The 17,435-nt window shown below is 40.6% G+C and overlaps 4 protein-coding genes across 4 annotated transcripts; 2 read left to right on the top strand and 2 right to left on the bottom strand.

Annotated features, from left to right (window-relative positions):
• Nucleotides 1-7,403: 7,403 nt before the first annotated feature.
• On the top strand, nucleotides 7,404-8,425 carry LOC310962795 (histone H1.5-like). The gene has a single exon (XM_083935371.1). It carries the CDS (start codon nucleotides 7,459-7,461, stop codon nucleotides 8,101-8,103), a length of 645 nt encoding a protein of 214 aa, XP_083791497.1. The 5' UTR covers nucleotides 7,404-7,458; the 3' UTR covers nucleotides 8,104-8,425.
• Nucleotides 8,426-10,306: 1,881 nt separating this feature from the next.
• Nucleotides 10,307-10,717, top strand: LOC310962797 (histone H3.2; the record flags this gene model as incomplete). Its single annotated transcript, XM_083935373.1, has 1 exon — nucleotides 10,307-10,717. The coding sequence occupies one exon, from the start codon at nucleotides 10,307-10,309 to the stop codon at nucleotides 10,715-10,717; it is 411 nt and encodes a 136-aa protein (XP_083791499.1).
• A 2,957-nt stretch (nucleotides 10,718-13,674) lies between these two features.
• LOC310962803 (histone H4) lies at nucleotides 13,675-14,158 on the bottom strand (the record flags this gene model as incomplete). The annotated part of the gene is made up of 1 exon (XM_083935379.1): nucleotides 13,675-14,158. The coding sequence occupies one exon, from the start codon at nucleotides 14,156-14,158 to the stop codon at nucleotides 13,847-13,849; it is 312 nt and encodes a 103-aa protein (XP_083791505.1). The 3' UTR covers nucleotides 13,675-13,846.
• Nucleotides 14,159-15,849: 1,691 nt separating this feature from the next.
• LOC310962800 (histone H2B 1/2-like) lies at nucleotides 15,850-16,227 on the bottom strand (the record flags this gene model as incomplete). Its single annotated transcript, XM_083935376.1, has 1 exon — nucleotides 15,850-16,227. One exon carries the CDS (start codon nucleotides 16,225-16,227, stop codon nucleotides 15,850-15,852), a length of 378 nt encoding a protein of 125 aa, XP_083791502.1.
• Nucleotides 16,228-17,435: the final 1,208 nt, after the last annotated feature.

Raw genomic sequence — 17,435 nt, 5'->3', positions numbered from 1 at the left:
GGCGAAGAGCGGCACTTAAACGCACCATGAGAACCGTGGAGACTCAACCCCGCCCGCCGCTCACCGGGGCCGCAGGAAACCGGGACACTTGTGTTTTCTCTGCACCGATAAACGCACAAAACTCCCCCGTGGAGCCGCGGCCGACGCGTCCCGGCGGCTCCAGCGGATGCAGGACGAGTTCATCTCCGTGTCCGAGTCAGAAAAAGCTCCGGACGCGTTCGTGTTTGCACCGGGAAGCCTTGAAACGTCCCCGGAGCGCGGCCGTGCGAGGCTCCGCTCCGGGGCTTTTCTCGGTCATTTCGCTCCTGGACGCTTGAAACAACAACACCGGTGCGACCCGAAGAGCGGAGCCGAGAGCAGACACGTGTGTTCACACACTCCAGGTGGAAACGGGGAAGTGTGGAGTGTGTTTCGGGGACAAACACGAGCTGATCCGGTGGGTGCAAACACACCGCGGAGGCGCTCGGGCTCTGCGGGGACGGACCGGGGCTCTGCAGCTTTTCCTCCTCTGCTTCTTTCTTCTTCACTTCTTCTTCTTCAAACATCCGAGAGTTTCTGATGAAAGCGGAACAAACACGGGTTTGATCCGGAATCAAGATTCACTTTGGGATAAATCTGTTCTGTCAAACAGCTGCTGATGAGGCAAAGTCCCGAATTACAGAGTTCACATGAGAGATTTGCTTCAGATCAGACACAACAACTGAAAACAGATGCAAAACCAGCACAAAAAGATGCAAAACCAGCACAAAAAGATGCAAAACCAGCACAAAAAGATGCAAAATTAGTAAAAATTGATGCAAAACCAGCACAAAAAGATGCAAAATGACTAAAAATAGATGCAAAACCAGCACAAAAAGATGCAAAATGACTAAAAATAGATGCAAAACCACCACAAAAAGATGCAAAATGACTAAAAAAAGATGCAAAACCACCACAAAAAGATGCAAAATGACTAAAAATAGATGCAAAACCAACACAAAAAGATGCAAAATGACTAAAAAAAGATGCAAAACCACCACAAAAATATGCAAAATGACTAAAAATAGATGCAAAACCACCACAAAAATATGCAAAATGACTAAAAATAGATGCAAAACCACCACAAAAAGATGCAAAATGACTAAAAATAGATGCAAAACTAGCACAAAAAGATGCAAAAGTCTAGTTCTAGTCTTCTGACTACTCAAGGCCCGTTCAGTGTCTGGCCCAAGGACACTTTGGCATGTGGACCGGGGAAGGTGGGGATTGAAGAATTCATAATCATATGTTAGCGTGTGTATTAGTAAAGATTAATAAGAATGTGATAAGTGTGATTATTAGGTATGATCATTTAAAGTGTGATAGTGATTAGTTCAATTTCAAACTCTTCTGCTCCCAGCAAAGCACACAAACTTTTGACTCACGCTTTTCTGCTTTCTCCAAAAGCACAGGAACAGTAAGTCGGTCAAGGTCACAAAGACAATGAACTCGCCATGTTGCAAATATGCACCTGGCAAAGTTAGTTGAGATTAGGGAAGTTGCTGTACGTGTTGTGCTTTCTTCACAGATAAAGAAGAAGACTCCTGCTATACAGAGGCTACTCCTACGCACAGGGAGGAAGATGGAGGCTGGAGCAACTGCTACTTCTGAAATACACATATGCACGCACAAGCGGACACATAACCACGCCTTTGTAACAAGTTTATATGCTGGAGTTTTTAGAATAGATATCAGAACTTCTTGCCTCTGATCACGGGTACTGTGTGTTCACAGTTACTCTAGATAGAGACTAGAACATTTCTCCAGACGTCTGTATCATCCGATGTTCTTCTGCTAATAAATGCCTGCTGGCGCACTAAACTACCAACGACTCTGCTGACTCCAGAAAGCCTCCTGTAGAATTTGAATTACGCAGATATATACTCTGCTAGGTCCTTTTGATGTGACTAACGTATTGTGTGTAAAATTCCTACAGGATCGAACCTCTGATCTCTCAAATGGAGGATGACCCACTCTTCCAATGCCCCTGCTGTGTTCATAAATACTGTACCACCTGCCTCTCTCTCTCACACACACACACACACACACACACACACACACACACACACACACACACACACACACACACACACACACACACTGTGTTCACTTCAGTTTGATTTAAAGTGTTAAATCCTAACAGCAGTGATCTCAGGACACTTTACAGAGCAGGTAAAAACCAAACTCTGTGACTTATTGATGATTTACAGACTCAACACTTCCCTCATGAGCAGCAACACGTTGCTTTCTCTTTAATAAACACAAAGACAAACAAAGAGATGCAAGCAAACACAAAAGTAACTATAATAATATCTATAGTTGTGTCAATAAGACGCATGTGTCATGGTGGTTTCTTTAAGGTGGTGGTCACAGCCTCCAAACACTGAATAAAGTGACTCGTGGCTCAAACTGGAGACGGAAACTTAAGAGAAGGAAAACCAAAGAAGAAGAACTTTTAACCGTTTATATTAAACAACTTCTCCCAACAGGAAACAAACATTCCTGCAGGAAAACGAGCAAAACACAAACGAGGATCTGACCAATAAACCAATCAGCAAACCCCAAAAAGGGACCTGGGGATGTGGGCCAAACTCACCAGGACACCCCCTACAGCAGGGGGTCAAACTCAGGCCCGTGGGCCAAATCTGGACCGTGGTGTAATTATATTTGTCCCCTAAGATCATATCCAGGTTCTGTGAGAGCTGGTCCGTGAGTTTAAAGCACATCCACGTCTACTTTCCTGTTCACACACATGAGCATCCATGCTACCAGTCTCTGCAGACACACTGAATCCACCCCTCCCCAAAAACGACCCAAAGAAAGATGGAGGACAGGAGCTTTCAGCAGATGATCTGTGTGTGAAGGTAAAGAGCTGTTTGTCACCGTGGCTGTGACCAAAGAATCAAACAGAAGAAACACCACGACACACACACACACACACACACACACACACACACACACACACACACACACACACACACACACACACACACACACACACACACACACACACACACACACACACACACACACACACACACACACACACACACACAAACACCACGACAAGAACAAGGAGCTGCACTGGAAAGGTTCAACGTTACACATCTGGAGAGAAGGAACACATGCACATTTGCAGCCTTTTTCTTTTTAGTAAATATTGAGTTTGGTTCGAAACTTTGTCCCAGTTTTTAAATTTGACCCACTTTGGATTGGAGTTTGACACCCCTGCCCTATCCGGCTGTTAAGTCTGACGTAACACCCTTTCAAAATAAGATTTCTGGGTCCAAATGCTCCGTTGAAACCAAACAGACACAAAGGTCAAACATGTGAACCATTACATCACCTCTTTCGTCTGTTAAACACCTTTTTAAATGATGAGAAAGAGGTAAAATGACAATTACGTTGTTTTTTAAAAACTCATATCTGTTCAAACAACAGGGAACACGGCACTGCGGCGCTGTAGAAATAAAAGGCTTGGACCCGGGAAACATATTTTGAAAGGGCGTTACGTCACGACTTAACAGCCGGATAGGGACCAAAGGTGCTGGTGGGTCTGTGTCCTGCTGGCTTTATAGAGCAGGTCGGCATCAGGGAGCTGATCGGCTGCAGGTGTGTCCGCCTGACTGTCAGACCAAACAGGTGTAGACACATGGAGGAGATCTTTCATGGCCACACGCAACAGTGGTTTACAGCAGCAGGACCCGTGTGGCTCTGAAGCTGTTTGTTTGTTTGTTTGTTTGTTTGTTTGTTTGTTTGTTTGCAGCTAAAGATCCAAAAACACTCAATAATGTGAAGTCATCACAGAAACAGGAACTCTGTCTTCATTTTTAAAAAGGCTTCATTGAAGTTTTACAGTTTTACAAATGATAAAAACTCAAAGACAGAAAAGTACAAATTATAGGAGAAGATAAAGTGACGTGTGCAGAGTAGTGCACGGTTAGTTAAAGTGCGTATCGAGTCTGTGGGGTTTGATAAAGTTGAGAGAGCTCCATGGAGGGAGCTGTGTTCGTCTCCAGGGCTCAGTGAGCAGCTGTCTGCAGACGCTGTCGCTGCCAGTGACCGTCTGGTTGATGCTCATCATGAGTCTCATGCACACGATGCAGATGATCAGCTGCGTCAGTTCTCTGTGTTTCGCTGTGGGGCAGTTTCCCAGAACACAGCACGTCACAGATCAAAGTTCAGATCAAAGTTCAGATCAAAGTTCAGATCAAAGTTCAGATCAAAGTTCAGATCAAAGTTCAGATCAAAGTTCAGCCCGTGTACTTTCATTTTGTCCCACAGCTCCTTCGCTCTGTAACATCCATGAAAAGGACTAAAACTCTGTGTTCTGGTGTTTGGCATCAGTGTTTTTAGACTTTATTCACTTTGGATCTCATTTCAGGTCTGAAACGCGTCATAAATCAAAATATACTTCATCAGCTGCAGGTTCAGATCCACCAGAGGGAGCCAAACATGGAGCCAATCATACAATAAATATAATAAATATACAAGTTAATAACAATAAATCACTATATTATAAGTGCAAATGTAACAACCAATAAAAAAATACACCACAGATTTTTCTTTATGATGTTCAGACAAATAAATGCATCATAAACTATAAAATATGATATGAAATATTATTCCTTTATTAGTCCCAGAGACGGGAAATTTACTTTTTACAGCAGAAAAGTGGAAATAAAATATAAAAGAAGCTTCAATAAGAAACAATTAATTATAGAGAAATATAGAAATGAACATTATGAACACAGGAAATTTGGTGCAAAGTTTTAAAGAGAAACGTTTGAAACAATTCAGCATCGAACCGAAGCAAACGCTGCCTCCTGCTGCTCAGGTCTGTTTCCACATCACTGAGTTTGTTTTTGCTCCTTAGAAACATTAAAAAAGTGAAATCTGCTTCAACTTTCAGCAAAGTTCAAACTGTTGTGAGTGATTTCATCTCCTCACACTTTGATTTCTGCTTCTTTTCTCGTCTGAACACAAACTTCATGTTAGAATAATTGTTTATAAAGTGAATTCATATTTACTCCGATTACATTTACATATAAACTAACCTGTGTGTGTGTGTGTGTGTGTGTGTGTGTGTGAGTGAGTGCGTGTTTGAGTGAGTGCGTGTGTGTGTGTGTGTGTGTGTGTGTGTGTGTGTGCGTGTGTGTGTGAGTGAGTGCGTGTTTGAGTGAGTGCGTGTGTGTGTGTGTGTGTGTGTGTGTGTGTGTGTGTGTGTGTGTGTGTGTGTGTGTGTGTGTGTGTGTCCCTGAGAGCTGTAACTCATACTGTAACTAGGGACTAAAGGAAATAAAGAGAAGGGTCTCTGCAGAGTGTGTTTCAGAGCTGTGGGAGGTCGTACCTGAACACATCTCTGTCCGTTCTCCCTGCAAATCAAACATTAAACTCTTGTCTTTCTCTCTTTTGTTGTGTTTTTGATGTTTAAGGTCGTTTGAACCTGACTCAGCAGAACCAGGAGGTAACGACCACGACACTGAGGCTGTTTCTGCCTCTTTACATTAGTTTAACTCTGTTTTTAGATGCTTTTTAACTCGATCTCTTTCTCAGAGGGGTCAGAAAACAGTGTCACAGAGTTTGAGTGTTAACATAAAACAGATTAAAGACTATTTCAAGAACATTTCAGACATAAAAACAACATTTAAAGAGTCAAATCATAACAACACTGGTCTCAATGTAACAGGTTCAGTTGTTAACTGGTGATATTTTCTTAGAATTACACAAAATCTTGATGTGTTTTTCCTGAAAACCTGTTTTAGTTTTTCCAAACGCCTCAAAATTGTTCTTAGTTACAGAACTTGAGTAAATGCACTTAGTTACTTAGTTACAGAGAAAATACTTTTATTATTTGAAGCATGTCACAATAATGAGGTTTGTAAAGAGAAGTGAAACAGGTGAAGAATAAAACCGAAGCAGCTCCACATCAGTGATTTCACTTTTGACTTAACACGTCCCAGTTCTGTTTCTGATGTTTATTTTTATATTTTCACATTTTTAGGAACGAAACGAGTTCATGAAAAACAACTTGATGCAAAAACACATTTAAAAACAATAAACCCTTAAAAACCATGAGTCAAATAAACTCAAGTTCACACGTTTAGTGTTTAGCAAAGATTCCACTTCTTCACACAACAGAAATGTGACATTTATAAAAATCATAAATAACAAAACATTCACATTTTTTACATCATTTAAATTCTGTAATTCAGAATTATTAGTCATTTTGCATCTTTTTGTGCTGGTTTTGCATCTATTTTTAGTCATTTTGCATCTTTTTGTGCTGGTTTTGCATCTATTTTTAGTCATTTTGCATCTTTTTGTGCTGGTTTTGCATCTATTTTTAGTAATTTTGCATCTTTTTGTGCTGTTTTTGCATCTATTTTTAGTCATTTTGCATCTTTTTCTGCTGGTTTTGCATCTATTTTTAGTCATTTTGCATCTTTTTGTGGTGGTTTTTCATCTATTTTTAGTCATTTTGCATCTTTTTGTGGTGGTTTTGCATCTATTTTTAGTCATTTTGCATCTTTTTGTGCTGGTTTTGCATCTATTTTTAGTCATTTAGCATCTTTTTGTGGTGGTTTTGCATCTATTTTTAGTCATTTTGCATCTTTTTGTGGTGGTTTTGCATCTTTTTGTGGTGGTTTTGCATCTTTTTGTGCTGGTTTTGCATCTTTTTTCAGTTGTTGTGTCTGATCTGAAGCAAATCTCTCATGTGAACTCTGTAATTCAGGACTTTGCCTCATCAGCAGCTGTTTGACAGAAACAGATTTATCCCAAAGTGAATCTTGATTCCGGATCAAACCCGTGTTTGTTCCGCTTTCATCAGAAACTCTCGGATGTTTGAAGAAGAAGTGAAGAAGAAAGAAGAAGAGGAGGAAAAGCTGCAGAGCCCCGGTCCGTGCCCGCAGAGCCCGAGCGCCTCCGCGGTGTGTTTGCACCCACCGGATCAGCTCGTGTTTGTCCCCGAAACACACTCCACACTTCCCCGTTTCCACCTGGAGTGTGTGAACACACGTGTCTGCTCTCGGCTCCGCTCTTCGGGTCGCACCGGTGTTGTTGTTTCAAGCGTCCAGGAGCGAAATGACCGAGAAAAGCCCCGGAGCGGAGCCTCGCACGGCCGCGCTCCGGGGACGTTTCAAGGCTTCCCGGTGCAAACACGAACGCGTCCGGAGCTTTTTCTGACTCGGACACGGAGATGAACTCGTCCTGCATCCGCTGGAGCCGCCGGGACGCGTCGGCCGCGGCTCCACGGGGGAGTTTTGTGCGTTTATCGGTGCAGAGAAAACACAAGTGTCCCGGTTTCCTGCGGCCCCGGTGAGCGGCGGGCGGGGTTGAGTCTCCACGGTTCTCATGGTGCGTTTAAGTGCCGCTCTTCGCCGGAGTTTCCGCATCAGTCCGACAGACGAGTCCCGAGCAGCTCCGAGAGGAACCACGATGCCTGAAGAAGTCGCTCCCGCCGCCGCCGCCGCACCCGCCCCGGTGAAGGCCCCCAAGAAGAAGGCCGCCAAGCCGGCGAAGAAGTCCGGTCCCGGCGCGTCCGAGCTCATCACCAAAGCCGTCGCCGCCTCCAAGGAGAAGAAGGGTCTTTCTTACGTGGCGCTGAAGAAGTCGCTGGCCGCCGACGGCTACGATGTGGAGCGCAACGCGTCCCAGATCAAGCGCGTCATCAAGAGCATGGTGCTGAAGGGGGACCTCGTTCAGACCAAGGGAGTCGGTGTGACCGGCTCCTTCAAGGCCGGGAAAGCCGCTGCCAAGCCCAAGAAGGTGGCGAAGAAGCCCGCAATCAAAGCCAAGAAGCCCGCGGTGAAGAAGACTCCCGCCGCCGCCGCAGCGAAGAAGCCGGCAGCCGCGAAGAAGGCGAAAGCGGCCAAAGCTTCGCCCAAGAAGGCGGCGAGGAAGCCCGCAGCCAAGAGGACCCCCGTGAAGAAGACCGCGGCCAAGAGCCCCAAGAAGCCCGCGGCCAAGAAGGCGGCTCCCAAGAAGGCAGTCACCCCCAAGAGAGCGGCCAAGAAGCCCGCCAGGAAAGCGCCCAAACCCGCCGCGAAGAAGGTCGCAGCGAAGAAACCAGCGAAGAAGTGAAGCGTGTGAGTCCGACCCCCCAAAGGCTCTTTTCAGAGCCGCCACATCTCTGCAGAGCACTTCCCTCTGCGCGGCTGCAGCTGCGCTCAGGCTGCGAACTGCTGCAAACACACGAAAACACTTCGGGGCGAAGCGAAACGAACTTCCACACTTTGCTTTTGTCTCCTTTAAGGAAAGTTCGCTGCGAAACTTCGTCACGAACAGGAGCGTCTGAACTAACGCGACGTTTTCACTGTAAATTTGTTGTTTTTCTGCTTTTGTAAATATTTTATTTTTTTACATTTTCTGAAATAATGAAATAAATTCAGTCTCAGGTGTTTTCGCTGCGTTCAGCCTCAATTTCTTTAGTTTAGGTACAAAACTGTTCATTACAGGAGATTTATAACATTTATATAAATATATATTTATATATTTTTTTCATACTGAACTGTCACAGTTTTAATAAAAAAAAGTCTAAAAAAAAGAATCTAAATGTATAAATTTGTTATGAAATAGATTCAATAAATGACAAAATGAGTTTTATTAAATAATTATTAAATAAATTATTCAAACTCTTTGTTAAAATGTTGAAATAGTTTGTTGGTTATTTGGTGATTTTTTATTTATTTCTCGCTGAAAAACAAAACAACATAAAACGTTATTCTGAGTTTGTTGTTGTTTAGTTTTTCTTTTCTTTACATTATTTTTATTTATGGTGTTTTTCCTTTTACGTGTTCGAAATATAAAACTAAACCAAACTAATTAAGTTTTTACTGAATATAAAATAAGATGCCAAATAAAACAAACCTTCTAATATAAGTTTAAATAAATAAGTACGTGTATTGTTTCATGTGGATACTTTAAATTACATTTTTCAACAAAATTAATTACATTTATTTCTTGTTGAAGAAAAAAATGTAATTAAAAGTATTCACATGAATCAATACACGTACTTATTATTTATTTAAACTCATATTATCAGGTTTGTTTTATTTATATACACACACACAAGATTAAGTTTTGCTCGCTGCTAAATGTTGATTTATTTTGTCTTTTTTTTCTCTTTTTAACACAAAAAGGTGGAAGTTGTGTTTTGTTGTTGTGATTCTGTAAAATAACAAAAAAGATTCACTTTCATTCACAGTTGTTGTTAAATTTGACGTAAACAACTTAATATGTAAATGAAACCCCAGAAAAACAGCAACCCAAAAACACTACACATTTGTTTACAAGATAATAAACAAACATGCTCATTATTATTATTATATGTTGGGTAAAATGGGTTTTATTAACACTATTGATATTATTATTTAAATAAAAAAGTATGTATTTGTTTTGTTTTGCATCAGTCATTTCATTCAGATAGGGTCAAATATCAGTTTTATTATGTTTTTATCAAAGATAACAATGATTGTAATATTAATAATAAACATATATGACAAATATTTAAAAAGAGACATTTATTAAAGTGATGCAGCACAGATTGTTTTACATTAAGGGAAAAATTAGACAATTTATATAAAATATACGTAAAATTAGACGAAGAATCCCAAATTAAATGTAAAATAAGATGTAAAATAAAACCCTTGATAATATTCGTATTAATACATTTTTAAATAAAAACGCACAAGTTTGTAAACAATATATTTTAAATTAATTATACGTACACATGTTAAAAGCTGAGTTTCATTTACATGCAACGAGTAAATTCGACATTAAATAAATTTGATAATATAATTAAGAAATAAATAAAATATAACACGTATGTTAATGTGTTGTTTTGTGTCACAAAACTTGAGACATTTTAAAATACACCAAAAAAAACAACAAAAATTCACATTTGTTAACAATTTATAACAAACATTTATATTTATATAATAATTATAATTTTATGAACTCATGTAAAAAGCTGGGTTTCATAAACAAGCAACGAGTAAAGTGACATAAATAATTTGATAATATAAATAAATAAATAATAATAAGTTTGTTAATTGTTGTTTTGTCCCAAAGCTTTAGAAAAGCAGGAAACAGCCGTTAACAGAAAGAGCGGGAAGTTTGAATTTTTCTCTCATCCAATCGCTGAGCTGCTGTGTTGGTGATGACGCAGCCGCACGGACCAATCAGCGCCGCCCTGTGTTCCCGCTCCGCCTATATAAACCCGTCTCTGCGCGTTCAGCGGCACAACCACTTTTCTGACGCGAACAGAAACCGGAAGTGAGCGAGAATGGCCAGAACCAAGCAGACCGCCCGTAAATCCACCGGAGGCAAAGCCCCCAGGAAGCAGCTGGCCACCAAGGCTGCCCGCAAGAGCGCCCCGGCCACCGGCGGAGTGAAGAAGCCCCACCGTTACAGGCCCGGTACCGTGGCTCTGAGGGAGATCCGTCGCTACCAGAAGTCCACGGAGCTGCTGATCCGCAAGCTGCCCTTCCAGCGCCTGGTCCGCGAGATCGCTCAGGACTTCAAGACCGACCTGCGCTTCCAGAGCTCCGCCGTCATGGCTCTGCAGGAGTCCAGCGAGGCTTACCTGGTCGGCCTGTTCGAGGACACCAACCTGTGCGCCATCCACGCCAAGAGGGTCACCATCATGCCCAAGGACATCCAGCTGGCCCGCCGCATCCGCGGGGAGAGGGCTTAGACTCACCGGCCACTGACAACCACACAACGGCTCTTTTAAGAGCCACCTCCCCGCTTTAAAGACAAACAGACCGGCCTCACCACTTTAGAACCATGTGAATAAAACCATTACACATGAAATTATCCAGTCAGTTATAATGAAACAGGGATTCCGCTTTAATGCATAACTCTGACCCTGAAGAGCAGCTGCTGTTAAACATTCAAGACAAAACTCTGCAAATGTTGAACTTTGTCATTTGTTCAGATCTTCAATTTCTTGCATTGGACTATGTTAGTTTGAAATTGTTCCATTTATTTCATTGGACTTAAACAGCAAATGTGGGAATTTAATATAATTTCCCTCTGGTGTTAAAACATAACATTTAGTTGTTTATAGCTTCACTTTATATGTCATAAAAAGGTGAAATATTTATAAATATGTAGTAAATCAAAAACCCTAAGGTGCTGGAAACTATTATAACAATGATTAGATTTTATTTCATGTATTTAAAAAGTTATATAGTTAATGTGATAAACTGGTAATTACATATGAGACCAGTCACTTTTATTATAACAGGGATTCAGCTTTAATGCAGAAATCTGACCCTGAAAAAAATAAATCAAGACAAAACCTCTTGTTGTTCTTGCAGAATTCGTGCAGGTGCTTTAAATCTTCAAATGCTCACATTTTGTTGTGTTTTCAAGTGATTCTTTAGACCGGTCCCTCAAACTTCTATTAACTTACAAAAGTGTCTAGGACCAGTCTGTGAGGGTTCTTCTATCAAATACATAACAGGCACAATAACTGAAATGAATTTGGAAATTCATGGATATGTTTCACCCTTTTATTCATTTATTGTCTTTTTCTTTCAGTTCATCTGTTTCAGTGATTTTATTTCAAAAGCCCTGGGATTCTGCTTTTCCTCTCCTGCTCAAATATTTGCGTTGTATTATAAAATATTATTCTTGTTTATCATTGTGCATATACATAAATATATATGACGATAATATTTCTCTCTTTTCTTTTTTTATCAAACCATTGTTTTACGTCCGGCTGCAAGAAGAAGAACAATCCAAAGACATTTAAACTTGATCTTCCATTCAAACACATTCTGGAGCAAAGAACATAATATTTAAAAAGTGGATCAAAATGCAAATAACTAATGTAGAAAAAAACACTTCCAGTTGTTTTTAATCAGCTGCATGAATCCTTTATGCCATAGAGTTACAATACAAAATCAAATCAAGACTTATTTAAAAGGCACAAACTATTATCATCTGTGTGTATATTTGAAATAAAAACATTACACATTTGGGGATTACATCTGGTTTACACAACGTCCTCCACACTTTATTCTCCATTTGCTTCAGCTTTTGTCTTTTTTAGGTGTGAACTGCAGGAACAGAAACGTGGCCTCCAAGAAAATGCCTTTGAATTCCTGTATAAAAACATAAATATATAAATAAAATAAGGTTTGAAATTGTATCTTTATCGGGTTTCTGTACTTTGGCAATAAATATCTGTAGAGATTAAATGTCTCATTCCTCTTGTGTTAAAAACAAATGTTAGTTGTTTAAAGCACAATAGAATCGCTTTAAATGGGATAAAAAGGTGAAAATTCATTAAAACCATGATCATATTTTATTTTATGTATTTTAAAGTGATAAGCACAGGACTCGTGCAGGAGCTTTATATTAAGGCTTCCAGAAAACCCAATACCACTAAAAAAAGAAGCGTTTTCTTATTTAACGTGAATGTGTTTCACTCTGCAGGAAACACCCTTCCTAAATAGCTGCACACGTGTCCCCCCCCCCAGTTTTCCTGTTTATATAATAAACTTGAATTATGCCAAAAATAAACATAAACATTAAATAGATACATAATTAACTTCTATATTGAGCTGCAGCCAGATCACTAATAAACTGACATTACAGGAGATGTTCTCTTCAGATGGAGTGGCTCTTAAAAGAGCTGTTGTGTTCCCTTTCAAAATAAAGTCCTACATAAGGAAAACAACAACAACTCCCTCATCTGCACTTAAACTAGAGTCCTTCAGGTGTTTCTGATGGGGAACAATCACCCTGAGAGACGGTTTTAACTAAACTTCACAAACTGACATTTTAATTAACTTTCCAAACCAAATACATTGAAAATCAGACATTTAAAGATTTCAAGCTGCTGTCGAAGAATCAGTGATTCAGATACAAACAGACATTTATTCAGATCTCACAGACACATTTAAGAACTCATGTAACAAAATAATTAAGTATGCATTTCAGATTTATGTGTTTCAGGACACTTTCTCTTGTGTGATGTATGAGCCCCTTATAATATACAGTTCTTATTCTAAACTTTAAAGCACTTTCTAAACCTTAACTACTTTAAAACTCAGGCATTTAAGAATTTAAGCACCTGTCGAAGCATGAGATCAACACCGGAGCTGAAGTTTGAAAACCGGTTATTTAAATGCAAATGAGCCTTTGTTTGGACTTATAGAGGAGAAACACATTAACCAGTCAGGTCAGCTGTCAAACATCACCAGAGCTGCTGTTTGAGAACCGGGATTTAGATGCAAATAAGACCTTTGTGAAACCTGTTTTTCAACAATTCATGCAACGTTTCCTCCCACAGTCCAAAGACGTGCAGGTGTTCGGTTCATTGATGACTCTAAATCACCCGTAGGTGTGAATGGTTGTCTGTCTCTGTTCGTCTCTATGTGTCCTGTGATAGACTGGCGTCCTGTCCAGGGTGGACGCCGCCTCACGCCTGATGTCAGCTGGGATCGGCTCCAGCCCCCCACGCGACCCCGACAGGGACAAGAGGTTGAAGATGGATGGATGTTTACGCTTCAGATGAAGTTTGTGCCTCTTAAAAGACACAGTTGCAGTTCTTTATCTAAACTTTCTAAACGTTGCATTCTGTAAAACTCAGGCATTTAAGAACACAAGCACCTGTCGAACCATGAGAGCAAAGGGTAGAAGAACGACCATTCAGACACCAATGACCCCTTGTTTCGATGTACAGAGGGGGGTACACATTAACCAGTCATCTGACACAAGCACTGTATAGCAGGAGATTCTCTCTTCAGAGGAGTGCGTGGCTCTTAAAAGAGCCGTTGTGGTGTGTCCGGGTCGGGTGGTGATGGTCGGTTTAGCCGCCGAAGCCGTACAGGGTGCGGCCCTGCCTCTTCAGGGCGTACACCACGTCCATGGCGGTCACCGTCTTCCTCTTGGCGTGCTCGGTGTAGGTGACGGCGTCACGGATCACGTTCTCCAGGAACACCTTCAGCACACCGCGGGTCTCCTCGTAGATCAGGCCGGAGATACGCTTCACTCCGCCGCGGCGAGCCAGGCGGCGGATGGCGGGTTTGGTGATGCCCTGGATGTTATCACGGAGGACTTTACGGTGACGCTTAGCGCCTCCTTTGCCGAGTCCTTTCCCGCCTTTTCCTCTTCCGGACATTTTGCCTCAGTGGGAGTTTAGAGTTCAGTCAGAGAGAGAAGCTCAAGTGAGTCAGTGTTCAGACAGCGGCGGGCTTTAAAGAGCAGCTGCGGACGTGACTGAAGACAGTGTGACCGTTGAGCTGGTCACGCCCACTGAAGGGAAAACAACTAAAGCTTTATTTAAACCAATTTAACAATAAAAACACATTTAAAACACTGAGAAACGACTTTTAAAGACAAAACCAAACAAAATATAACTAAATGACATTTATTAAGTTATTTAAAAGACTTTTTTAGCCAAAAACAAAAGTAAAACCTTGTTTATATCATCTTTTAAAACAGTTACAGTACTTTACAATAAACACACACTTTTAAAACTCTCAAACCAATTCAAAGGCAAAAATTAAACACAAAATAAAACTTGACGTGAGGTGGTATTCATGTGCAATTTTCACGTCAGCTTTTGGTATTTAGCATGTTTTCCATAGGACGTGACGGTGCCATTAATCTGGGCCGTTAATATCAAAGTCCTGAGGTAAAACATTTTTTACCCCATTTCCGTACGTAGAACTAATCGTGTCCAAAAGGGGCTTTTAAATTCTTTGCCATCGCCTGGATCAGCACCATAAATGTAAAGAACATATTAAACCCAAAATCTAAAACATGATACATTATTGAATCAATAGATTCTGAAAGCTCCTGTCCTCCATCTTTGTTTGGGTCGTTTTTGGGGAGGGGTGGATTCAGTGTGTCTGCAGAGACTGGAGCATGGATGCTCATGTGTGTGAACAGAAAAGTAGACATGGATGAGCTTCAGACTCACGGGCCAGATTTGGCCGACGGGCCTGAGTTTGACACCCCTGCTTTAAGCTGTCTACATCATTTATCTTTCTGGTCTGGACTTCAACTTCTTTATAGAGCCAGTTGAGGTCCTCAGCCAGGTTGTTGTAGTTTTTGTCAGGACCATCTTCACTCAGGTGCAGAACTACACAATAATGAATGTTTTGAATGTATGCAAAGAATAAAATAAATCAACCAAGTCGTCCACAAAAGCTCCATTTGCCCACCACTGTGTAGTGTCAGGACTTTGCCACATGAGCAGCTGGTTTTGCATCCTTAGTCTTATTGTGGTGTGGTGGTGTATGTGTTGGAGCACATCCACACGGAGGCATCTGGATTTTGGATCTAAAGTGTCCTAATGTTGAGACTCACGACTGTTTTTGTTTACTATGCTCCTTATTCAGTTCATGTAAACGTTTCTATATTTTTATATTAAAAGTAACTAACTGAAGGACATTTTGAGAGACAGCCAGACTCAGAATCTCTATTGTGCAGTAAAAACACATTGTAACAATAAAGATAACTTGCACTTAACATTACTATAACTTAACTATGTTAATGCTGCAAATAGCATAGTTATGAATCCCACCCAACAGCTCTCCTGACTCAGTTCACCGCCATAAACCTTTATTCTCGCGCTGTTTTGCCGCCATTTTCCAGTTTGAATTAGTTCCCGCCTCTTCCGCCACGTAAACAAAATGGCGGCGGCACAAACTCAACGGTTAGGCCGTAAATTACAGCATACTGCGCATGCTCACACACACACAATTCACAGCTAATTTAAAGTGTTATAACCGGATGTTTGCTCTCACAGAAGGAGTGTGTGGCTCTTAAAAGAGCCGTTGGGTCGTTGTGGAGGATCAGGACAGTTTACTTGGAGCTGGTGTACTTGGTCACGGCCTTGGTGCCCTCAGACACGGCGTGCTTGGCCAGCTCTCCGGGGAGCAGCAGGCGGACGGCGGTCTGGATCTCCCTGGAGGTGATGGTAGACCTCTTGTTGTAGTGAGCCAGACGGGAGGCCTCACCGGCGATGCGCTCGAAGATGTCGCTCACGAAGGAGTTCATGATGCCCATGGCCTTGGAGGAGATGCCGGTGTCGGGGTGCACCTGCTTCATCACCTTGTAGACGTAGATGGCGTAGCTCTCCTTCCTGGTCTTCCTCCTCTTCTTGTCCTTCTTTCCGGCGGTCTTTGTCACCGCTTTCTTGGAACCCTTCTTTCCGGCTTTGGGTGCTGCTGGTTCAGGCATGGTTACAGTTCTTCAGGAGGCTGAGAAGTGTGTGATGAGTCCGCCGCGCTGCTCCTTCTTAAACCCAACATATGCAAATGAAGCTGTGCCGTCGCCGCTCTGTGATTGGCTGAGCGTCAGAGCGTCACGCAGGCTGAGCTCTACATGGGTGTGTGCGTGTGTTTGAACCTTGAACACACTTTAAAATGACAAACTCACTTTTATACATTAATATAAGAAACTTTTATCCTTTTATAAAGTGTATTTTGTATGTTTACAGTTTACACTACCCTTTAATGTTCCCATTGTTCATTAATTGAAGTGGTTTGTGGGTAAAGTGAGTGAAAGGAGAAACATAATGTTGTTTATTACGCTATTATTGAAGGTTATGCATCTTTTATATACTTTATATGATGTTTACTTCATATCATACATGTGCAATAATTAACTATTAACACCAAACATGTAACCACTCCTCTTCATTCTCTTTTTTATTGTATATTGCTTCATTTATTTATTTATTCTTGTATTCTATTATTTTTATTCACCTTTTAAGTTTTTTACGTGTCCTTATATTGTGTTTTTTATAAATTGATTTTTTAATTGTACTTATTTTGCACCAAAGGAGCTGCAAACTAATTTCATTGTATGCAATAAAATGGTGATAAAGGCTTTTTTATTCTATATATTTTGTATTTTACTTTATACTTTATAAATGTGGGGAAACACTCAGTGGCCAGATTATTAGGTACACCAAGCTAAAACCCAAGTACATCATTTAATCTTTCTTTATGAAGATTATAACGTTCATTTTGATCTTTTACAGTTTATTAAACATTACAAATGTCTTAAATATCTGACATTCATATTGTACAATTTACTTTCAGTCTTACACATGAGACCAAAGATGGATTACATTTATAAACAAATGTTTTTAATATATTTATTAATATTCATGATTTTCGACCTCTGTAAATGTGTAAATCTCACTTCACTACCTTTTATTTATTCAGTGTTATTATTTCTGCTTTTATTTATTTGTTTTTAAATATAATAAGAGTATAATAACAATAAAGATCCTTGTGTTTCTGGTTAATATTCAAATGAACCTCAAACTAAATGTAAATCCAATAATAAACATTACTTTAAATTACATTAATTTCAAAATATAGTTGAAACAAACCTGTTGTAACTTTTAATTAAGTGCACGTTTTAGTCCCAACGGACAC

The sequence above is a fragment of the Echiichthys vipera genome, assembly GCF_963691815.1.
Source record: "Echiichthys vipera genome assembly, chromosome: 20".
Classification (NCBI taxonomy): Eukaryota; Metazoa; Chordata; class Actinopteri; order Perciformes; family Trachinidae; genus Echiichthys; species Echiichthys vipera.
This window is presented reverse-complemented; position numbering and strand designations above follow the sequence as displayed.